Source organism: Hippocampus zosterae, chromosome 13 (assembly GCF_025434085.1).
Source record: "Hippocampus zosterae strain Florida chromosome 13, ASM2543408v3, whole genome shotgun sequence".
Lineage (NCBI taxonomy): Eukaryota > Metazoa > Chordata > Actinopteri > Syngnathiformes > Syngnathidae > Hippocampus > Hippocampus zosterae.
This window is the reverse complement of record NC_067463.1, coordinates 19,856,184-19,879,260: the sequence shown is the minus strand read 5'-3', so window position 1 is coordinate 19,879,260 and position 23,077 is coordinate 19,856,184. Positions and strand designations below refer to the sequence as shown.

The window sequence follows — 23,077 nt, the reverse complement described above, 5'->3', positions numbered from 1 at the left end:
TGCGCCCTAGTGGCCAATGCCAGCAATGCATGCGCGCCGCAAATAACGTCTCCTTTTCTCCCGTTTGGATTCAATTGCGTGCCGATGACGCTGACTTTGTCCTGTGCTTGCTCGCGGCATCAGAGGAGGAGGGCGCCACCCCCGTGAAGCGGCGGCGCGTGAGCAGCGACGACGACGACGAAGACGACGAGCCAGCGGGGACGTCCGCCGCCGGTCCGCTGCCATCTTGCGTCCCGCCGCCGTGCCCGGAGTCGTCGGAGCCCGAGCGTCAGGGCGCGCTGACGCCCCCCAGCACCTCCGACACGGAGACGCGGGACTCTTTGTCCCTCATCGACCCGGGCACCGAGCAGGACCCCCCGTCCCCGCCAGTGGCCGCGCCCCCCTCACCCAAAGCGAACCAGATGGACGAGCCGGACCGGAGGGTGGGCGAAGCCCGGGCCCCGCCCCTGCCGGAGGATGCCGCCCTCCCGGCAGAAGAGGGGCCGGAGGACGTGCTGGACGTGTTGCGCAGGACGCTGGAAGCCGCTGTCGCCATGGTTACCAAATTGACTGTGCGAGCCCCGCCCTCCTCGTGACATCAATGGTCGCTGTGAGTCACCCCCCCCCCCCCCCCCCACCTCTGCTTTGTTGCCTTGGAGTCGCACATTTTAGTTTTTTTTCTTCTTCAAAGGGCAAAGTGTTTTGTTGTTTTATACAAAAAGTGAGGATTTTTATTTGCCGTAATTTAATTTTATTGCGTTTTTACTCCTAGGTCCTTCCTCTCTGTGCCACTTTTTGTACTTTTGTCAACGACGAGGGGACGGGATGAGTAAAAAAAAAAAAAATGTTGCCTTGACTCGGGACGAGAACGCAAATTTTATTTGTACATGAGAAGAACTGCGAGAGAAGTCACAAACTTGATGCCTGGAGGTGTAAATGAAAACTATATCTATACATATATATCTTTATATATACGTATATATACGTACATAGAGAGAGATAAATATCTTGATATATACGTATATATAAATATCAATAAATACGAATCTCTCTATCTAGATGAAAAGTGGTGCTTTATTGCACTATGGTGCAAATAAAGCACCCGCCCCCCACCCCCCGTGTCGGACCAGTTGGCCGCTTTTGATTTTCTTGACTGCCCTGACCATTCCCGGCGACTGTACAGCTCTTGACTTTTAGGTGCTTGCTTTGTCATTTTTCTTTCATTTCACACACAATCCATCAATAAAAATCTTTATTGACAATGTGTACCAGCGCCAATATTTGGGGAAGAGCCTCGTTCTTCTAAATTATGTCTTGACATTGACCGGTGACCAGTTCCGTGCCTGGCGACCAGTCTCGGGGGTGCCCCGCATCTCGGGCAGAACATACTCTGGCCGGCTAACCTCATCCGTCCGCCGATGTCGACGGATCGGCTTTTGAAAAACGAGTCGTGTTACAGATGAAAACAAAACGGACGGTGCACAAAATGCACAAACATGGACTCGGATTCCGTTCCCGATTTGCTCCGTGACATATGACAGAAAATCAACAAAAAGCGGTGGATTGCTAATGTCTTGCTAAAACAACAAATGCCAAAAAATGTAACAAATAAATTTCATATACTTGTTCTGCTTTTCAAGGAGGACTGCACATCCCGTTCAGAGGGTGAGATTCTGAGCATTTGGACAATTTCAAGTTCAAGACAAATGGATTTTTCTTTTCCGCCACTTTGGGCTCAATTTGATCATCAATTGATCAATGATTGCACCACGACTTTGTTGTCAGGCCTCTGCCTGTCCTTGGGGAGTCTTTGGGTCTCTCGCTTTCAAGTCGTTGCTGCTTTTCCTCCAGAGCCGTTGCAGTTCTCATTCTTGTCCTTCCTCCGGCAACTTCTTCTTTGTCGATTATCTTTGCGCAGCATCTGCGTGTCGGCATGACTGCGTAAAAAAATATGTTTTTAATCAACTTCTTCTTATCTTGGTACTCTCACCTCGCCGGCCGCACTTTTGAGGAAACGCGCTTGTCGCAGTTGCGGCCGCGATCGTTTGTGTTCTTATTATGGCCGAAAGAAATGCTTGCACTGATGAATTGACCACGAATCAGATAGCGAATTCATCCATCATGATTGTATTTATTTCTTTTTAGGAGTCGCAACAAAGAAATCTGAGAATTTTTCCCCGGCTTCAATTTTTGGTCTCCAAACAGTGACTTGATAATCACAATCATTATCGATGCATTTGATAATTCATTAGTTGCTTTTTCCTCATCAAATGTCTGGGCTGTTTTGTTTTGGAATGTTTATACCGTACAACACAATGCACTTTTATTTATATAGCGCTTTCACAAAACAAAGCGCTTTACAAAAAGTGCAGGTGCTCCGAATAGTTGCACGTTCCCAAATATGTATTGAAATGGGTGTTCCTCAAGGCTCACACCTTAGCCCCATGCACGTTCCCAAATATGTATTGAAATGGGTGTTCCTCAAGGCTCACACCTTAGCCCCATGCACGTTCCCAAATATGTATTGAAATGGGTGTTCCTCAAGGCTCACACCTTAGCCCCATGTCTTTATTGTTTCCCATACAGCCTGTCTTGTCAGATGTGATGGCAATTGAACTCATTTTGTATTACAACTTAAAACACTGTTATAATTCTGTAAAAAGTCTTGTGATGCCGCATCATCAGGAGGCGAATGAGGTCAATGGCATGCAGCGCTTTGAGGGACCCGAGGTAAAAAAAGCGCTGGATCGTTTTCAGGCAGTGGACGATGTTTGATGATCCAAGCGCCCAAAAATCGTCTTTATGATTGTGCTAAAGCGCGCCTAGGCTGGTGTACCTCATCAAGTTTCCATGAAGATGTTGAGAAAAATGAAGTGAGGAACTTCCTTTTTTTACTTTTTTTTTGAAACATCACCGCCCCACCCCCATCAACCTTCTTCCGTTCATACAAAACACCAAGCGCCACGTCGTCGTCTTCAACGTCCAGCAGTGCAGGTCGAAGCCCTTTTCCAAAATCAGACTTTGTTGTTGTGTTCTTCAGGATTTTGATCCCCCCCCCGACCCCCAACGCACTTCGTCCATTTCCATTGGCTGCGACTTGAACGTCAGCAAACGAGGCAATCTTCGCATTCTTTTTTGTCGTCACGCGCTAAACATTACGTGTCGAAAGGTAAGCCGAGCTGCGCTGTCAGCGCGCCGTCGCGTGACTGCCGTCGAATAAGTGGCACCTTTGTGCTCTGAGGATCTTACCCCCGCCGCCGCCACATTCCGTCATTATGTGTACAATCCGGCGCAGGAGTACGTAGCATCTCGGATAAATGCCGCACGCAACTTACTGCTTCCACGACCGTCCAGCCCGACCGCGACGACTTCCACGGATCGTGACTGTTCCAGTTACAACAGCTGCAGTATCGACTGTTTGTGAATGCAGATGGCGTCGGTGAGCCGGCACCTGCTGATGGCGCTGTTGATCGTCATGGCGACGGCGGGGGCCGCCACAATCGATCAGAACAGTTTGGCCACGCTGGTCGACAACATTCTCCGCAAGTACGTTTGACGAGAATTCCGCCGGGTCTCGAAAGCGTGTCGTCCCGCTAATGCTCATTGCTTTTCCGAACCCGCAGGTTCCAAGTGGAAAGGTGAGTACATCCGGTCCACCGCAGTGACGTCAACGTCATCCTCATGTGCCGTGCCAAGTGTGAAAGGGGCGAAACCCAAAGTAACTTTGCACGTTTGCCATGTTAGCAAGATGCCCATGTTCAGTCTGGCGGTGAGCGTCCCGCCCGGCCCCAGCGCCGGCTCCTACGACCTCAATCGAGTGCAGGACGAGCACGTGAGGAAGACCATCCTGGGGTGCGAGGTCTACGCGGGCCACAACGTGGTGGCCGCCATCCGCCTGCGCTGGCCCGACGTGACCTGGGATTGCCCTGGGGCGCAGGTGCCGTGGGAGGACGTTCTCAAAGTGTGCAGGCGCCAGGCCATGACCTGGCGCGAAGTGGCCACCTTCTGCCGCAGCACCATGCAAGACGGCCGGACGGACCACGCCGAATACCGGGTCCTCCTGAAGTTCGCCGACTGGGCTGCACATAAGGACAAGTCGGGTCTCCTGGTGCTGTACGTCTACGCGGCGCCCTGCGAGGCGCGCTGCGCCAGCCAAAACAACGCGGCCAGTATCCTCAAGCTGCTGGAGGCCATCCGGGGCTGGAAGGACTACGTGGTGGTCTTCTCCAAGCTGCTGACTCCCAAAACATCGAGGGAGGGCACCTCCATACCCGTTAAAAGGCTGATCAAAGCCCTGCGCAACCTGGGCAGACATTTGGGCCCAGACGGCCTGGCAAAGATCTTTCGCTGCGACCGGCCGGACAACGCCGACAACGGCGCCATGACCTGCACCAGCTGCTCCACCGGGGGCCAAGTCACCCCTCACTGCTACCAGAAGGCGACTCCGAGGAAGGGAACCAGCTGGGTGGGGCGCCGGCAGTGAGTGGGGCACCCGGGTCCGCCGGGGCGGGACCAGGCGGGCCACAAGGAGCGAGTGGGGCGCTAAGACAGGGTCAAGGGGGCAGGAAGTGAGGCGAGACAAGGGGGACAAACAGGAAGTGGGCCAACACGAGGGGGGCAAGGTGGTGGTGGGACAGTACGAGGGGGGCAAACAGGAAGTGAGGCGAGACGAGGGGGACAAACAGGAAGTGGGCCAACACGAGGGGGGCAAGGTGGTAGTGGGGCAGTACAAGGGGGGCAAACAGGAAGTGAGGCGAGACGAGGGGGACGAAGGTGGGGGTAAGGTAGATATGGGGCAGTATGAGGCAGACAAACAGGAAGTGGGCGAGTATGAGGGAGGCAAACATATCGGGCAGCTCAGGGGGGAGGGGGGGCTGAGGTTGTTGATGGCAACAACTTTTTGTTTGCCCTTCATAAATCTGCTTGCTAATGCCAGCACGCCAACGTGACAAATGCTTGAAAATGATGTAACAGAGAAACCAAAAAAAACAACCCGTTCTGCATTAAAGCTTTCAGTAATCAAGCTTTGTCTTGCCTTTATTTTTGTATACACGTTTCAGCCATAAATATGTTCTGTGTGTAAAAGTCGTCGACCACCGAGCGCTTTGTTCAGTGTTTGGTTTAAGTCAGTCGTGCCGCAGAAGACGAACTCCAAGTCCCACAATACCGTGCGGTTCTGACGTCGTTGTTACGCGTAGCACGGAGCCCCGCGTTGTGGAGGAGAAGCCAAGATGGCCGAGGCGGAGGGAAGTAGAAGCCAGCTGGGCGCGCTGCTTAGTGGCGTCGCTCAGGAAATCTTTTACCGAAACAGCGACGTGACGGAGGAGGTGTTGAGAAGCGAACTTTACCCCGAGGCCACACGGCAAGACTTCAAGGCTTTGTACGACAAAATGAAGGCGCTACTGAAGGTCAGAAACACTCCCGAGTCCGGTTCAACGTCAAACGCCTTTCGGTCCTCAGCAAGACATCAAGCCGGCCGCAAAGCCAAACTACTGGTCTTGCTGTGTTTGAAAAGACATTTGCGATCAAGGTTTTACATAATTTTCGACGTGGAGAGCCATACATGTCATTAAAATGACCATCAAGGCATTAAGTACAGTAATCCCTCGTTTATTGCGGTTGGGGATGGGGACCAAAACCACCCGCGATTAACGAAGATCCGCGAAGTAAGACCCACCCATAGGTACATGTACAATATGTGTATGAGTATTAAAAATATACGGCCAAATTTAATGGTATACATGCATGTAGAAGTAAATTTTGTACTAATTAACATGACTTAATGCTGTATACTAATAGATTTCAACATGCATAAGTTAGGTTAGTGTATGAAAAAATAAAAATGAAGGCTGTAAATTTCCCCAGTGTGGGACAAATAAAGGATATCTTATCTGAATAGCAAAATACAGTAAACATACATGTAGTACTGTATATGTTGCTCTATGTGACTCGCCGTTGTTTTGCTGACTTTTGCTGCTTCTCATGGACCTTTTGCGGACTTATTTTTATTTTATTTTATTTTTTTAATGAATGTTTGAAACAATCCGCAATGCACCAAAGCCGCGATAAACGAACCACGAAATAGCGAGGGATCACTGTGCACCATTCGTGATGAGTAAGGACGTTGAGCATTGATGTCATGTTGGTGAAGAGTATCAGTTGTGTCACATGAATTGACACCGTGAATGTTTTGCCCCCGGGCCGCACCCCCCCAGTCGATGGCCGCGGCCGACATGGACCACGCCCAGCTGGAGGCCTTCCTCACCGCCCAGACCCGCAAGCAGGGGCCGGGCGGCGTCGCCCCCGAGCAGGCAGCCGCCCTGGCCCGCTTCTGGAAGAGCCAGCGCGGGCGCGTCCGCGAAAGCCTCCTGACGCACGGCCGCTGGGAGCCTTCCCTCAGGGGCCTGTCCTGGAGGCTGGACCTGCAGACGGCAGGCCGACACGAGGGGCCGAGCCCCGGCCAGCCCCTGGCCCTGCTGGAGCTGGAACTGGGCCGCGGCGAGCAGGTGAGCCTTTCGTAGATCGTCGTCGTGCCGCTTTGCAAGTGCCGCCGGCGCTTCCGACCTTCAGACTTCATACGTTTGGAGTTGCAGAGATGAACGGGATGACCCTCGTTTGGGACTTTTCGCTCTGTCTCGTTTGAATTTTGTTTTGATTGTTGCGTTGATGAAACGCCTAAACTGATATTGATGCAGTTCCTTGAGACCACACTTTTATTTGCGGCACCAAAAGTGAAGGCATGACTCTTTTCTTCTCCATTTTGTCCCGCAGGAGTCGGACTTTGTGTGCGTGGAGATGGATGAGCACAACGTACAGTGCGTGCTGAACAAGATGGCTGCCATCCAGGACGCCATCGACGCCGTCGTTCAGCGCACTTGACGCACTCCTTGCGCTGACGCAGGAAGTCAGAGCCCGGAAATTCCTTTTTTCTTTTTTTTTTCACCAGCGTGCTTCCAAAATGGCCCCCGCGTGTATTCAAATCCAATCTGGCCGCCACTCTGCTCATCAGATTTGCTTTGACGTCCAAAGGAGCAGAAGACCAAGTCGTGGAGCGTGCGCCGGGTGAGCTCTCGGCGTTCGGCCAATCGGGCCGTTTGAGTGGCGTCGCTTCAATAAAGCAGCCGGTCGAGGGGCACAAATAGACGAACAGACTGATCGGCAGTCATTTCCGATCATCACGATGGACAATTTAGCGTTTTGATGGAAACCGCTCTGAACTTGTTGACTGGGAGCTAAACGTGCTGCCTGTGCTAGCTTGAGCTACAAGCTTGTCGTCCTTTTGGGATTTTTGTCTTTTTAAAAATTTTTATTTAAGCGTCTTTTTTTTTTTTTTTTTTTTTTTAATCCAGCTGGATTTTAGAGCACATTTGTTAGTTTGGATTTTTCCGCAGTAGGCTTTTATAGTCTTCATTTGTTGTTGTTTTTTTTTTTACTGTAAAATCCTGTGTATGTATATATATATATAGCAAGAGAGAGATCTATATACAGTATACGGGATTGTCTAAAAAAGCTCCACTTCTCACCTTTCTGTGCGGATGTACAGCAATAACCCAAAAAATAAAATATTCAAACCAACCTCAAAGCTCATGTGCACGCTCAAACGCCTGCTGTGATGTTAGCGTACATTGAGGTGGGATGATTTCAACTTCTTGATGATGTCAGACTTGTTGAAGTATCGATGTCCTATTGATGAGACCTTGAATATGGCCGATGTCATCCTGGGGAAGACGTCTGAAATGTGCGTGAAGATTTGGAGACCGATGATGTCATCTGGTCACCGAGAAGTCGCGTACTGACGATGCCGTAACAGTGCACCGATGAAATCACGATCCTCAAGTAGTGATGGCGTCCTATCTCAAATCGGTGTTCTCGAAGGGAGACCAGCGGGCTTTTCGTGTTGACAACGACGTACGAGTGACATTTTTGGGGGGTCTAAAATTCTGAAATAATTATCGATGCGAAGTGAGCTTCTCGTCATGCATTCGCGATTCGTGTTGCACATGTGACAAAATATGCCTCCAAGACAAGCGGGAAGCTGCCAAAGATGGTTGTTTTGGGCCCCCTCTGGTGGCCGTCGGTGACACGGCAGCCAATCAGCTCGCCGATGAGCCGCAGGTGTGTTGGCTTGGCCGCCAAACAACAAGAAGAGGCCACGTCACGGCTCACTTGACCCTTTTCACATGAATTTCAAAAGACGACAACAACAAGCAGAACAAATCCCAGCAACCTCCCCACCAAAAATGTTGGCTTACAAAGCGGCGACGCTTCCGAGCCACGCGCTGGTCCTGAGCTTTGTGCTTGGGCCTCTGTGGACCTCCTGCGAGGCGCAAGTAAGACCGGCACGTCAGTTGGACGCGTGCCTGTTTTTGTCACTTTGCGTTCGCTAGGATGTAACCTTTGTGCTCTGACTTCTCGATTGACAAAATGGACTCGCGCGTGTGTGTCTTGGCGTTCGTTTTGGCTGCGCGTGACTGCTGTTTTGACTGGACGTTTCTGGCTGAGTGTTTTTGGCACCCAGTAGAACTGTTTTTGTAACTGTGGTTTGGTTTGTTTGTTTTGCAGCTACTGGAAGACGAGGCCAAACCGATCTCCGGTCAGTATAAACGTTGTCGTTATCGATGTTACGTAGGGTCCTTATCCGAACACAAGTGAGAACTGAAAACAAAAATCGGAATCCTTATCATGCGTGTTGTGTTATAAACGTGCCTCCAAAAACGTGGCGTGGGGCAAGTCTCGCGAGACTGGAGCCCAGCCAGCTTTTTCTTCCTCTAGTACGGTGAAAAGTACGCTGACGCGCGTGTGTGTCAGACGTTTGCCTTTCTTGGCTTTTGGTAGACTTGGGTCTTTATTTGTGCCTTTGTCTGTCCACGTTTACTCACCGCGTGACTCTGCTTCTGAGTATTCGGTCTTCCTGACCGTCTCTCGGAAGTGGTTTGACTTGGTTTGGATTCACCGGTGAACCCCCTTCACTTCACTTCCATGAATTTGACATGGCGGAAGCGGCGACGCTCCTCTCGTGCACGTGTGGTCCTCACTCATTTGTCCCTCCAAGTAGCACGCGTGTAGAAAGTGTGCGTGCGTGTCTGTGTTGCGCTTCCTCAGGTGCGGCGGTTGAAGGGGGCGGGGCTTTCTTCGCCCTGAGAAGCTGCCACCAGCGTCTGGGCGGCGACGACGGCGACTTCTTTTCTCCCGACTATGTTTGCGCCAACCCGCCCCTGTGGTGCAACTGGAGCATCCGGGCCCCCGCCGGCAAGCGGGTCCACCTGCACCTCCAGGACCTGACCCCCGACGAGGACTGCCACCTGAAGGAGGACCGAATCTACGTGGACGAGCCCGCCGACCCTTCGGCCGGGACCTCGGCGCGTCACCGGGTCCTGCGGGGGTGCTGGCGCGAGGCCACGTACGCGTCCGGGTCCGATACCCTGCGCGTGGTCCTGCTGATCGGCGGACGGCCTGCTCGGCAATACCGGGGGTTCTACGCACGCTACCGTAGCTTCGGACCGGACACGCCCTACCGTTCGCCGGATGGCGCCTCTGCGCCAGACGGCAACCGGGACCCTTGGGACTGGGGTGACCTTAGCCCGATGACAGCGGGGCAGGGCGAGCGGCATCCCACGGCGACGGCCGACGTCTTTCCCGTCTTCGATTACCCTGGTAAAGCTGCCGACTCGTCCGCGGGGCCGGACGTACGTGCTCAGGTGAGATGGCTCCAAACTAACACTTGGCAGGGTCTGGCAGGGTTCATTCTGGTTCTCGACTTGACTCTCGACCCAGTGTTTGACCGGTCCTGTGGTTGTAGACATGGTTTTTGACTGGTTCCTTCAACAGTTCTTGACTTGGCTCAAGACCTGGATTTGAACTGGTTCAACACACGGTTCCGGATGTGGTTTTCAACGGATCCTAGACATTCTTATCGACGTGGTTTTGGGCTAGTTTGTCACATGGTCCTAGGCATGATTCTCAACCTGGTTTTTGTTTGTGCAAATGCGTCGGTCATTAGAATCGTGACTCCAAAAGGAACCATCTTGCGTTGTTGGTTTTGATGACGTGCCGTCGGCCTCTCGCCTCACAGGACTCGAAGATTCAGTCGGAGATCACGCAGACGTCCGAGTCGCCACATAGAACCTCCCCGGCGGAAAGAGGCGCCCCCGGAATGCTCTCGGATTCGCCCGACCTTGCCGGACCGCCACGCAAACATCTGAACCGATTCCCCGGCGGCTCCCTTCACGCCCCGACTGCCGAGCGCAGGGATGCCGAGCCGCCGGAAGACCAACATCGGCCAGCTGAAGTGGGACAAAACGAGATGGAGGTGGTGGATGCGTCGTCATCCCCTAAAGAACAAAAACCAGGGCGGACCCTTCCGCCCCCCAACTTAGTCGAAGCGCTTTCGGCTCACCGAGGTCAGTGTACAAGTCTCTCTAAAACGAGTTGTACGGATTCAAAGAGGGAGGGCTCGTACGTCAAAGCCGGTGGTCCGTTAAACTGAAGACGCCAAACGTCGGAATCGGTCGGGTCCTCGTCCCGAGCCTGCGGAGCATATACCTCGTGATGAACGGGGGATCACTCTTCTAAGTACGCGTGTTGTTAACGCGCGTACATTTCGCCCGCAGTCAATGTCTGGAACGCCTCTCAAGTTCGACACGAGCCCGGCGGTGAGTCCGCATCGCGTCGGGGCCGATCCCGAGCCGTCCGCTTCACGTGCGTCCACCGCGTTGTCCAGATCAGCTGTTTGAAGTGTCGGTGGAGGTGCAGCTCGGTCAGGAGGGCGACCCCCGCCAGGAGCGTCTGGACGGATTGCTGATGAAGTCCCTCAAGGCTCTTGTATGGATACCATTCTGTTTTGTATCCAACAGTGTTGGCAAACCTGCGCCGACGACATGGCCCTGTTTTTCAGGTCTTGCGACATCTGGACTCGCGTCACACCCCGCTCAGCTTGACCTTTAAAAGAATCAAAAGGTAAGTTTTCCTTGCCGTTAAGCGGCCGGCCGGGTCCTCGGAAGGCCGCGCTTTACAAAACACGTTCAGTTCTGATGAATTGTGTCCAGGCTGCGTGCGGGTGAACTCTACATCATGTGGCTAAACACGGGTCGCGGGGGGAGTCAAATGTCCTCCGGCGTCCACCGGGACCTCCACGAGATGGTCGGAAGCGCCCTCGGGCCGGCCGGGAACCCGCATCGCGGCGTCGTGGCTTCGGTCTCCGTCGGCGGTAACGACGACGGCCAAAGGCGGTCACGCGATCGTCTCCGTCCTGCATCCCGCCTCGGCCTCGAGCAAAAACGAGCTTTCTCCTCTTCTCCCACAGACGTCAACGAATGCGGGACGCAGTTGGCGCTGTGTGACGTCAACGCCGACTGCCTGGACCAGTTTGGCTCGTACGGGTGCCGCTGCAAAGACGGCTTCCGGGATGAGTCGCATTTGGGCCCCGCGGGAACCGTTTGTGTGCAGCAGGAGCCCACAGGTCACCGTGACAACCGGCGTCATCGCCTCAGTTTCTTCCTACTTGAGCTCATTGTCCTTTTCCGTCTGTCCTTGTCCTTTCATTTAAAGGATTTGATTGACTAGTTTTGTCCTCTATTGCGGGAATGTGTGCACGACAGGTTGCAGCCGTGGCCCTTCGGGCGAGACCAAAGTTGTGTACGTGCTGTTCTTCCTGCTCAGCTCGCTGCTGCTGATGTCGCTGGCGGCGGCGTGCGCCCTTTACGGCTGCCGTCGCCGGGGAAGCTTCCCGCTCAAAGGCCAGCCGTCCCACTCGGATGGCCGCTTTCCCGACGCCGCCGCCTCAGACCCGCCGCCGCCTCCGCCGCCCGCCAGGGGGCCGCGTGACTCTTGGGCCCTACACAAGGTGAAACGACAATCATACAATATGCACCCCACGACTTTGCACTGTACCAGGCATGGCTGCTTTGCTTTCTTGGTTTCTGTGTGCGTTCACCTGGAAAAGTGAACGATTTGCCTTACAAAAGCAAAATGAGAATGACGTCAGTGGGTCTGTCTGTGACGTATGCAAGGAGCGACGCGCCGCCGTGGATCTTCCGCTGCTCCGCTTCAGCCCACTGACGCCGTCCGACGTCTACGCAGACTCGCAGGAAGGCGGCAAAAAGTGACGAACTGCCCCGCCCCCCAGATTGCAATAAAAAAGCGTCCTTTTTTCTTCTCTCTCCAGTAAAATGTGATTTTGTTTTCCCTGTCTTAGGGTTTCAAAGTAAGAAATTAAACGAGGCTTAGGTGTTTGAAGTTGGGTTTCAAACTTGATCGGATTTCAGGGTTTCATACTCGGTAGGGTTTTAAAGATGGCCGTCAAGTATCAGTGTGATTTTAAACTGTTTGAAAGCTTTCCACCTAAGGTGAAAAATCATGGTCAAAATGGTCTACCCTGGTTTTAAAAGGAGGAACACACAAATTTGGATCGAGAAATGAATTCATTAATTAGCATGGCTTCGTGGCGATCAAATTCGGACTCTGGAGGACGCAGCCTACAAATTTGGAAGTGCTCCGATCTCCCGCCTTCCTTTAACGCAGCAGGAGTTCGGGGCATGTTGATGACGTCATTTCCAAGCGACTCCCGCGCGCTATTTGGTGGCGAGAGTTGACGGCGGTGAAAGCAACGGGAGCTTTTGAGTTAGTTGAGCGGACAATTACTTTCTTCTCCGGATAACTGGGCGTCACGGCACCGATGTTTTCTCCGCGTTCCGGCCCGAGCTCGACCCGGCGGCAGCAGAACAGAACTCCGGCCGGGAGAAGGTCCGGCAGCCTTCTGCTCACCCCGCGCAGGACAAGGTAACGAGTCGGAACGACCACTTGCCGTACCCGACTTGGTTCTCTCGAGTCGAGACACTTTTTGTTGAATTCACATCAGGTGTGGTTTTTGTCATACTGTATTTGATTCAACAAGTTCAACGGCATGCAGATAGAGAATATGCTATTCGATGACAACAAACGTCAGAGTGTCAGCAAAACAGGCAGTTACGAACAAAAACGGAAAACAAGTATTAATGTTGTGTACACATTCAGGTAAACATTTACGTTCACATTTTTGGACACTTTAGTCTCCACTCGAAATAGAAGTAGTAATCGCCTACCTTTGGGCTCTTTCTACAGATACCGCTAGATGGCGTCAGAGCCTAGTCTAGATACAAAAGGAGTACAGTACAGCCAAGCAAGCCCCCTGTGCAGTTTGTTGTTGTTGTAAACTATCGTTTGTGAATCTCTTTAAAAAAAAACTCAACCTGTGCGCGTGTGCACGCATGTGGAGGACAGACCAACACCCAGTCGTGAGCAGAGCCATGCCACCTCCGACGGTCTCAACTACGACCTGCAAACGTTCGGCTCTTCGCTTCCAGTCAAAGTGATGGAGGCGCTGAACGTGCTCGATGGTAAAAGTGTGTTTTGGTGTGTGTGCGTGCCTGAGTGCTTGGCGGGGGATCAGAGTCCCAAGCTGTGCGTCGGGAAATGACGCGCGTCTCCGTGTCCTCCAGGTGAGGAGCGGATCTCGGTCAAAGTGAGCGAGAGCGGCTGGGCCTGGCTGGTTTGCGGGGACAGACTCATCATCTGGAAAATCGGCCAGACGCCTGTCGCTAAGGTGCGTTTACATTTGTTTTTGTTGTTAGTTTTTTTTTTGGAAGATGGCCTGCCGAGCATAACCGTCGTGACTTTGCGGCTTCCGCCGTCACCCGCTTTTCGCCGTTGCAGCTGTGCGCGTGCAAGGAGCTCCAGCTGCCCGCCAGCCAGTTCGACCACACGGCCGAGCGGGTGGCCGTGACGTCGGCCGGACCGCTGGACGCGGCCCCCGCGCAGGCCGTGTCCGCGCTGGCCGTGTCGGCCGAGGGCGCCGCCCGCTTGTGGCCCAGCTTGTCGCAGGAGGGCAACTACGCAGAGGCTGACCTGGACCTGGGAGACCCGTGCGCCTTCGTGCTGGCCGTCAGCGTAAGCCGCGAGCGCTTGCGACGGTCATTTTCGTCAAGCCCGAGTTTAAAACGGATAACAGCGGCTAGCTGAAAAGACAAATTGAGCTTACCACGCTTACTACTTATAGTCGTTAAGGAATTGTAAAAAAAAGCGACAAACTCAAACGACATCTTCCATGTATAACACTTTCACAGTTGTAAACGGCCGACCAAGAAGTTCTTTGAATTAACTCATTCACTCCCAAAGACGTTTTGAAACGCGTTTTCAGACTTGGTCCAAAATTGGCTCCTACTGAATGAGTTAATCGGTGAATGATACTGTTTGGGAATTTGAGTCCACCAATCGGCACCTGCCTCAAAATGTCCAATATTTCGGCATTTTAATTATTGTTTCATTCCAGCAGTTTTATTCGTCACAATTATTTTGATTCTGAGTTGTTGGACAATTGATGATTGCATTTTTATTTCAGCCTTTAGAGCAGGGGTGTCCAAACTTTTTGCCAAGGGGGCCAGATTTTATGTGGTAAAATGTCGGGGGGCCGACCTTGGCTGACATTCTTTACATTGAACAACAATATTGTTCAACAAATTTTAGTAAGCCAGTCTGTTGCACATTTCCATTTTTATTTTAATTTCAACAATCTTAAGAATTTCTTTTGCTTCATTTGAAACAGGAATTTGAAATATGACATATCAGTCAATATAAACACGGAGTGATGTCTTGTTAACTCGTGAGTGATGCCCTCTAGTGTCTAAATGCTATTACTCATTTAGTGAATGCTATTACTCATTTAGCCACTAGAGGGAAGCAGCACTCTATGAAACATCACTCCCCAGTCTACGAGACCTCAGTCAATGCAACACGTGTTCCATTGCGCCCAACCTGCGGGCCAGACGGCACTGATTTTATGACGGGGGCCGAGGGCCGGATGAAATTCGACCGCGGGCCGCATTTGGCCCGCGGGCCGGACTTTGGACATGCCTGCTTTAGAGTCATGAACCGTTTTTCTCAAAGCATAAAAATGTGCGGTTTGAATTATTTTCATGTTAAATGCCCACTTGAAAGTGTTTTGTCATTGTTAATTCTGGTTCTCTACCCATTGAATCTCCAAATCAGTCCAAAAGGTGTTTCTCATTTGACATTTAATAATGACATTAGTTAGCGCACCGATTTGAAAGATTTGACGACGTCGCAGTCTCGCCGATCGCGACTTCCTCGTTGATGAAGGCTGCCGGTCGGGTCGCGAGCGCTCGCTTTCTGTTAGCTTCGGACGCGAGCGGAAGTTGAAACTGGCGTCGCTCTTCCCTCCCGCCAGGGCGGCAGCTTCGTGGTGTCCTCGGCCACGGGTCGCATGCTGCGCGTCGGGGCCGACTCTTCCGGAAGGCTTCAGCATCGAGCGCTGCAACGGGGCCAGGGTGTGTTGTCGGGCATCGGGCGTAGAGTGTCCAGCCTGTTCGGCATCCTGTCGCCGCCCGCCGACGACGCCGTGAGTGCTTTTCATCCTTCAGTTTGAGATGGAGTCCGGCGTCCAAATGACGCGACTGCCGTTGCAGCTCCGCGGCGTGCTGTGGGTGAGCGCGAGCGGCTGCCTCTACGCGCTGAGCGACTCCCGCCTCAGCAAATGGGAGGTGGACGAGAGGGGGGAGCAGCAGACGATCAGCTGGGACGTCCAGCGAGCTCTGAGCGAGAGCATCGCCGACGCCATTTGGGTGAGCAGGCGGCAGTCGCCCGACTTTGGTCGCTCATTTAAATGCTTGACGGAAAAAAAAGCTCGGCTAGCAGGCTTAGCGCAACGCTCGCCAAAAGCCACTCGATTAGGAATGAAACTCGATGTCAGTGAGTCGAGAGAGAAAAAAGCCGTTGATCTCAAAACGATCCGCTGATAAAAGCGATCGCTTTGCATAGTTAGACATCGATACACAAGAGTCCACGTTGAGTCGCGAGAGGGTCGGCCATGTTGGATGTGGCAAGGTCGAAATACAATACAATACATGCTGATTTATATAGCGCTTTCACAACAGCGGCAGCTGTAACAGCGCTTTACAGGTGGTCGTCCCGGTAACGCCTTGCTACCCCCCCACCAGGGCTCAGAGGCCAACTACGAGGAGATGCGCGACGGCGTCCACGTGACCTTTCTGGACGTGAAGCTCAGCCAGTGAGTGGGCCGTTTTGTCTTTTCTTCTTTGTCTCGCGTCGTGGCATCATCTTGCACTTGCGCCTCCAGGATCGGGCTGGTGGTCCTGGCCGCCGCCCGGCACCCGTCCGACACTCCCTGCCTGGTCTACTTCTGCCTGGTCACCCTGCAGGACCTCGGCGCCGCCATCTCCAACCAGTTCACCGTGGAAGTCACTAACTACAACCCCCACTTTCAGGTGCGGCCCCCAAAACGGGGGCTTGTTAGCGCAGCGCCCTGTCCGTGCCTGCGTTGAATGCGCGCGGCTCTTTTTCTCAGAGTGAGTCCCAACTGTGCGCCACGCGTCTCCTGTTGCCCCCTTCCCCCGGCGCCACCGCCTTCCTCTACAACGAGGAGCTGGTCTTCGCCTGCTCCACGGGAAGCGGCAGGGCGGCCCCCCCCGACGAGAGGATCCCTTTCAACTCTTCCGGTGGGCCCCTCGAGCATAGGACCGACGGTTCTTTTTGGGGGAGGTCATTCGAGCGCGTGTGTCTCGCGTAGGTGACGGCGTGCGCGGCGGCGGCTGCTGCGCCAACCTGCCCGTCTTCTTCTCCCAGAAGAGCGGTCTGGTCGCCGTGGTGGCCCGGGAGAGCCCCTCCGTCCTGCCCGAGACCGTGGAGGACTCGCTGTGCTCGTCTCTGGCGGCACCGGAGGTGAGTCGGCCAAAACGGATTCACAATTCATGCGTCTTTGTTTTTCGGGCTTTGCCAGGGATGCCACAGGGACTTGAACAAGATCACCTTTATTTTATTGTCGGGTGGTGCTTTGACTCACGGCTTCATTTTAGTCCCTGTATGGAATCAAACTGAGTAGAAATAATCCTTAAAAGCACCACGATCGGCCCCGGCCCGCTTCGCTCGAGCGCTCGCGCGTCTCAAACTTTGGCTTGCGCCGCAAAGCAAAAGCACGAGCGGGGCGACCAGTCCTAAGTGGAAAAACACGCGAGTCAAAGCACCGGCGGCGCGTTTGCTTTGACGCCATCTTGGATGGGCGGCGCTCCAATGACGTTTGTCACATGTCCAAGATGTGCCTTTGCTTTAAAAATGGGGAAAGACGGAAGTTGACGATCTTCAAATGCTGAAGGCGTCCGCCGCGATGGAGCGGCCCGGCCGAGCTGAGCCAATCGCTCCGGAGGACAAAGCCAAATTTCTGAAGGCGGCCTTCTTGCAGTTCTGCCGGTAAACAGCATCGAGCGACGGCTTCTTTTGAATGCAATGGGGGCTTTTTGGGGCTTTTTTTTCCCCCAAGGGCGGCGCGATTTTCTGACCTTTCTAATTGAAGACGTCTCTCGTTCCCCCTCCTCCTCAGCAACGACGTCCTGGGCGCCCAAGCGCTTACCGACGAGCTCTTCCCGGCCGGTGACGACGCGGCGGAGGGCGGGGAGCTGGACGCCATGGTGGCCCAGATCGACCTGGACCTGCTGGACGACTACCCGGCCTCGGACCCCCGCTGGGCTGAGTCTGTGCCTGACGGTGAGGATGAGGGCATTCCGCAACTTTTGAACCCGATGGCCTGGAGACGCCAGTCAAGTCCGAGCGCTCCCGTATGCCGTCATATAAAGAAAAAAAAAAAACAAGACGATCTCTCTCTATCTTCTCCCCCCCCCCCCCCCTTCTCCTTGCAGAGAGTGCTGGCTTCCCGCTGACCTCCCTCATCATCCTCCATCAGCTGGAGGACAAGATGAAGGCCCACAGTTGCTTCATGGACTTCCTGCTGCAGGTACACAAAGACCGTCTCGGGTCTCTCGGACCCCCTTTGCTGTACTCGTGGAAAAAAGATGCAAAATTCCGTCTTGGCTTGCTTGTGGGGTGTCTGTCTCCATCGCTATCTTTGACCGACTTCTTGACTTCTTTTTTTCCTCGTTCCGTAACTCGGTTCTTGAATTCTTTTTGGACTTTTTCTCGTTCCCGACCTGGGTCTTGACGCTCGGCCCCCTTCCCCCCCGCCAGGTGGGTCTCCTGGAGCGTCTGGGCCGCGTTTGGGTGCGCTCGTCGCCCATGTCCACGCGGCTGCTGCTGTGCGAGCACGCCGAGAAGCTGCAGGCGGCCGTGGCGTTGAAGAACCAGCACGCCAAGCACGGCGAGCTGGTCAACCGGGCCATCGCCGCGGCGCTGCGCCGGAACGACGCGGCCGTGCCGCCCAGCCTCACGGGGGCCGACGTCTTCTTCCGGGAGGTGAGACCGCCGGCGGCCCGACTTTTGGGGGATCGTTCGGTGCCGGTGTCGTTTGGAGTTGTTTTTTTTTCACTCTACGCGCGTGTCGTGTCCCAGGTTTCGCAAATCTCCACCATCTTTGAATGTCTTCTGGAGGAAGAGGAGAGGAGCTTGAGGGAGAACCCGGTGGACTCGGTGCAATGGGCCGAGGGGGTTCTGACCGTCAACGGCATCATCAAGGTGAGCTGTCAACTTCAGCTAGAGTCCCGTTTTGGAATCGAGGGATGGGAGGAGACCTTAAAAAAAATGGAAATGACATTCATGGCCAGATTTTTGCTCAAATGAATATCGAAACATCCACGTGACCATGTCGTTCTTTCTCTATTTCGCTTTGGTGGAGCATTCCGCTCATTGCTCTTTGGAATGCTCTCCAGATCAGCCCAAATTTTTCTTTCCCTTCTGGTTTTTGAGGCACAAAATTTGATGACATTTTTTCTCCCATGTCATTGTTTTGGTCCCCAAACTCTGTGCGAGTTTTGAGCATGAAAATGAGCCAAGACGGGATGCGCAGCTATTTGTATAAATCCCCCCCCCCCTCCTCCTCCGCCCCCCACAGGATATGCTTCACGCCGCGGGTCAGTACCGAGAGACGAAGGCGTCTACGTACAGAGCGTCCGAACACGCTGACGTGGACGCCGAGTACATCCCGTGGACGGGTGAGTCCGGCCGCTCGGGTCCCGAAACAGGAACAAACGAACAGGAAGCGGTGCGTCAGTCCTTCTTTTCCGTTTTTAAGTGGCAATCAAAACTCCCTAAATCAACATGCTGATGGCTTGTTTTGTTTTTTTTATGCTATAATGAGTCGATCCAAGTAGGTCACCGTTTTCACGTTCAAAACCTCGTGCCGTCTCGAAGGCCAATCGCAAACGGTGTGGGAGGGAAAAAAAAAAAAAGCAGAGAACCAAAATGAGCCGTCGCTTGGTCAGCCATCTGATTTTTGATTCCCGACTGAAAATGGAAATCATGACACGAGGCCACCCGATCCTCACCCGCCTGTCCTCCTCCCGCAGCGCTGGGCGGCGCCGGCGGCGTCCGCACGGTCATCTGCCGCCAGTGCGAGCTGGTCCTGCGCTCCGTGTACCCCCACGCCGACTCGGAGCTGCGTAGTGTGCTGTGCGAGCAGCTGGTGGCGCTGTTGGACTTTTACCTGGCCGGCTACGTGGCCCAGCTCAACTCCCTGAAGCAGCGGCGGCGGCAGCAGCAGGGACAAGAGCGCTACGACAGTCTAGAAATGGAGTATGGTCAGCGGCGATCGGAGCTACTGGCACCACTACGTGAGTGAATTTGGACCCCCCGGGGCCCCCGACGCCACGATAAGCCCGAGAAAACGGCGGGACCGAGAACCGGTTGTGACAAAGGCTTGAGGAAAAATGGGCCGAAGGCCACGATTTGCTTCACCTTCAACTTAATTTGCTCTTTGTCCAAAAAGGGAAAAATGAAAAAGGGGAATACTGACTTGTATGAGGCTGAAAATCAGACGGTTTCAAAAAAATTAAAAAGATCTCTAACCGGTCATCTTTTTAACTCATTCAGTCCCAGCCAATTCTAGACCAACTGTGAAAAGACGTGTAAAAACGTCTTTGGGAGTGAAGGAGTTAAGTTCAAATTTTGGGATGTTCTCGCGACAATCTTGACATTGAAATGCATTTAGAGGGACAAGAAAATACAAAACAGTCTCACGCACGATATTTGTTTGAAATGCATCTATTTTTGTGGGGGGCGGGGGTCCTTGCCAAATGTTGACGTCAAAAAACCGGCCCGGGCAGAAGAAGCGAAGTGACGGATGCTTGCGACTTGTGTGTCGCCCTCAGTGGAGCTGGGCCAGTACCAGTGGGCGGCGGCGCTGGCCGAGAAGTATTGCGACTTTGACATCCTGGTCCAGATGTGCGAGCTGACCGACAACCAGAGCCGCCTGCAGCACTACATGAGCAAGTTTGCCGACCAGGTAGACGCACGTTTTTAGCTCTGAGCTCCCGCTCCACTGTTTATTTATTCCTCCCCCGCCTGCCCCCCCCCCCCCCCCTCCTTAACTCAACTCAACTCAAGCACTTGGAAAAAGCACAAAAACAAAATTCAAGTCTCGTGCTGAGTACGAAAGGCAAATAATTTGAAAGAATATTCAAAAGGAGTGATGTAGGAGTGATGCACGCTGCGGCATTGTGGACCCGCTGGAGAGGCTTCGTGGAGGATTGGCTGACGGCAAAGTCCAAGTGCATGACAGTAATCCAGCCCGGATGTGACAAGGCGCTAAAGAACAGGAGTAATCGTAATAAATGATAAGCTTTGAAGCAGGTTTCAGCTTTGCAAACGCTTTTGGGCTGGAAACGATCTTTACGCCTGATTTAGCGGTTTTATCGTCAACCTAAAATCAACTCATTCACTCCAAAAGACGTTTTGAGACGTCTTTTCAGACTTGCTCTCGAATTGAATGAGTTAAAAAAAAACGGTTTTGGGTATGCAAATACGATCGACTCCATTTGGGTCACTGTTTCCCGCCCCCCTAACCCCCCCCCGGCTCGCAGAATTTTGCCGACTTCCTGTTCCGCTGGTACATGGAGAAGGGCAAGAGAGGCAAACTTTTGTCGCAGCCGACCGCTCAGCACCAGCAGCTGGCCGGATTCCTGCGAGCGCACCAACACCTCAGCTGGCTGCACGACATCCACGTCCAGGACTACCAAGCTGTAAGTCCGTCCCCGGGTCCCTCCACGCGTCCTTCCGTTAACCCCCACCCCCGCGCTGGTTTGCACGCAGGCCCACCGGACGTTGGTCAAGCAGGCCGACGCCGAGACGCGTTACTTTGCCAAGAAAAAGACTCTCCTGGCTCTCGGCAAACTGGCGGCGCTGGCGTCCGATCTTGCGGCGGACCAGCTGGCCAAACAAGTCGACGGTGAAACCTCAGCCCTCCCCCTCACGCACACGCACCCCCATAAAATCCGGCTTTGTGGTGTGTTGCGACGCCTGGTGTGTTTGCCCTCAGAAATTGTGGAGCAGGAGCGCTTCCTGCTGCACCAGGAGACCTTGCCCAGGCAGCTTCTGGAGGACAAGCAGCAGAACCCCGACGCCATGTCGCTTCTCAGCGCTCGCCAGCTGGTGCAGGTCAGACACCCCCCGTCGGTTGAGCGCGGATGCGCAACGTGGCGCTCGAGAGCCCCGGCGGACGGCTTATCCGACCCGTGGCGAGAACCAATTCGGTGAGAGATCGAGTGCAGGAACCAACATATCGACATCTTTGAGATAAGGTTTTTGGACTAGCACTCGCTTTCTGCGATCTGTGCTCCGGCCCGAGTACAAATTGAGCAGGGTCGCCCCCCCCAAAAAAAAAAATTCCAATCGCCGCATCCACCAGAAAGTAGGCGGGGAAACACTGTGGGCTCGGGACGGAGCCTCGCTGCCAATAAAGTCTCCCAGTATTCGAGGCCTCCTAAATTGGTTTAGCATTGCCAGAAGGTGGCTTCCAAGCGCAGCACCACGCCGAATAAAAAGCCCGCACGGATGTGGATTTGCGAAGATCTTCTTGATTAGGCGCCGGCCGAAAGTCACCTCGTGTGCTTGTGCGCAGCTTTACATCTGCGACGACAACCGCAGGGCCAACGAGTACGACTTCAAAAAGGCTTTGGATCTCCTGCGGTACATCGATGAGGTCACTTCCTGCCGCCGTGGCGCGCCGCCTCCGCTCTCCACGCAGGCCTTTTAACATGCTTTGGTTCTTCCACCGCCGGCAGGACGACGTCGACGACGGCAACGTCCACTCGCTCAAGTGTCAAATCTTGGGAAAAGTTCTCCGGAGAGACGAGTGAGTTTGATTTGCATATTTGTCAAAAGTACAAATAACGACACACATATACGTGTGTGCGTATATATATATATATATATATATATATATATATATATATATATATATAATTTACACACACTTTGTGAAAGTACTCAATGTGAAAGGAGTGTTGACTGACTGGCCGACGTCGACCTCCTTTCTGTCCGCCCTCCAGTTGGTCATCTGTCGACGGCAACGACGACCCCCTGGAGGCCGCCAAGGACAGCATCTTTGTCAAGATCCTCGCCATGCTGGCTCAGGAAGGTGAGTCACAATTGCGGCTTTTTTGCTTTTTGTGTGCGTGCGTTTGCTTTTTTTATGTTATTTCTTACTTTGTGATGTCACGCCACGGCTCGTGACGCGTGTGCCGATGCCGCAGGTGTCCGGCTGCAGACGTACCTGCCAGAGGTCAAGGAGCTGCTGGAGCTGGACGAGCTGAGCGCTCTCAAATCCAAACCCTACTTCGAGTTTGTGTTGCGAGCAAATTACGAGCATTACCTAGAGGCGCAGATGTGAATGCCCGACTTGAGATTCCCCCCCCCCCCAACCCTATCCCTTCTCAATAAAAATGGAGCCGTTTGTTTCACATCTGGAAAGTGTACTTGCTTGAAATAGGTCGGTGTTCAAAGGTATCCTCAGTGTGTGTGTGTGTGTGCGTGTGTGCGCGCCCTGCGATCGGCTCGCAACCGGTTCAGGGTTCGGCTGGGATAGGCTCCAGCACCCCCCGCGACCCTTGAGGATAAGCGGATTGGAAAATGAATGCAAGGATGGATGGAACCAACCGCAACGAAAAATTGTTTTCCAGAGGAGAAATTTGTCAAAGATCTCCTATTCACAACAGATGTGCTTCCATGACTGAAAGGCGAAACAATCCATAAAAAGGGAGAGGTCGCACTCTCACTTTTTTTTAATCCCCAACTTCTAATGGTTGGCACTATGAAATAGACAATCATATGCAAACTTATTGATGATGAAAAGCTGAACTTGTTTACA

General features: G+C 53.3%; 5 protein-coding genes across 13 annotated transcripts in view; all 5 read left to right on the top strand.

The window, feature by feature from the left end:
• Positions 1 to 1,241, top strand: part of usp34 (ubiquitin specific peptidase 34) — a 34,384-nt gene extending 33,143 nt beyond the window's left edge. For all 7 annotated transcript variants that reach the window (XM_052083737.1, XM_052083735.1, XM_052083739.1 and 4 more), the window contains exon 79: positions 124 to 1,241. In XM_052083737.1, the coding sequence (XP_051939697.1) occupies positions 124 to 575 (452 nt within the window). In that variant the 3' untranslated portion in view covers positions 576 to 1,241. The remainder of the gene's footprint in view (positions 1 to 123) is intronic.
• A 1,704-nt stretch (positions 1,242 to 2,945) lies between these two features.
• Positions 2,946 to 4,540, top strand: LOC127612943 (uncharacterized). 2 transcript variants are annotated; one of them, XM_052083810.1, is made up of 4 exons: positions 2,946 to 3,148; positions 3,410 to 3,525; positions 3,603 to 3,617; positions 3,724 to 4,540. In XM_052083810.1, the coding sequence occupies exons 2-4, from the start codon at positions 3,410 to 3,412 to the stop codon at positions 4,460 to 4,462; spliced, it is 870 nt and encodes a 289-aa protein (XP_051939770.1). In that variant the 5' UTR covers positions 2,946 to 3,148; the 3' UTR covers positions 4,463 to 4,540. The 2 variants fall into 2 exon arrangements, with proteins under 2 accessions (XP_051939770.1, XP_051939769.1); XM_052083809.1 differs by having other exon boundaries at positions 2,946 to 3,525.
• Positions 4,541 to 5,178: 638 nt separating this feature from the next.
• Positions 5,179 to 7,291, top strand: commd1 (copper metabolism (Murr1) domain containing 1). Its single transcript, XM_052083823.1, has 3 exons — positions 5,179 to 5,387; positions 6,195 to 6,485; positions 6,751 to 7,291. Exons 1-3 carry the CDS (start codon positions 5,211 to 5,213, stop codon positions 6,856 to 6,858), a joined length of 576 nt encoding a protein of 191 aa, XP_051939783.1. The 5' UTR covers positions 5,179 to 5,210; the 3' UTR covers positions 6,859 to 7,291.
• A 629-nt stretch (positions 7,292 to 7,920) lies between these two features.
• zgc:66455 (uncharacterized protein LOC393502 homolog) lies at positions 7,921 to 12,148 on the top strand. Its single transcript, XM_052083780.1, has 11 exons — positions 7,921 to 8,309; positions 8,542 to 8,572; positions 9,082 to 9,677; positions 10,052 to 10,379; positions 10,590 to 10,631; positions 10,700 to 10,800; positions 10,874 to 10,935; positions 11,025 to 11,185; positions 11,282 to 11,437; positions 11,577 to 11,821; positions 11,988 to 12,148. Exons 1-11 carry the CDS (start codon positions 8,160 to 8,162, stop codon positions 12,081 to 12,083), a joined length of 1,968 nt encoding a protein of 655 aa, XP_051939740.1. The 5' UTR covers positions 7,921 to 8,159; the 3' UTR covers positions 12,084 to 12,148.
• Positions 12,149 to 12,512: 364 nt separating this feature from the next.
• nup133 (nucleoporin 133) lies at positions 12,513 to 22,670 on the top strand. 2 transcript variants are annotated; one of them, XM_052083764.1, is made up of 25 exons: positions 12,513 to 12,756; positions 13,237 to 13,352; positions 13,455 to 13,558; positions 13,669 to 13,902; positions 15,200 to 15,370; positions 15,438 to 15,593; positions 15,969 to 16,039; positions 16,109 to 16,256; positions 16,337 to 16,487; positions 16,559 to 16,710; positions 17,141 to 17,235; positions 17,366 to 17,529; positions 17,682 to 17,776; positions 18,007 to 18,231; positions 18,328 to 18,450; positions 18,827 to 18,926; positions 19,281 to 19,544; positions 20,082 to 20,215; positions 20,793 to 20,951; positions 21,022 to 21,157; positions 21,248 to 21,366; positions 21,830 to 21,910; positions 21,993 to 22,063; positions 22,260 to 22,348; positions 22,464 to 22,670. In XM_052083764.1, the coding sequence occupies exons 1-25, from the start codon at positions 12,653 to 12,655 to the stop codon at positions 22,598 to 22,600; spliced, it is 3,399 nt and encodes a 1,132-aa protein (XP_051939724.1). In that variant the 5' UTR covers positions 12,513 to 12,652; the 3' UTR covers positions 22,601 to 22,670. The 2 variants fall into 2 exon arrangements, with proteins under 2 accessions (XP_051939724.1, XP_051939725.1); XM_052083765.1 differs by having other exon boundaries at positions 12,524 to 12,756; positions 13,232 to 13,352.
• Positions 22,671 to 23,077: the final 407 nt, after the last annotated feature.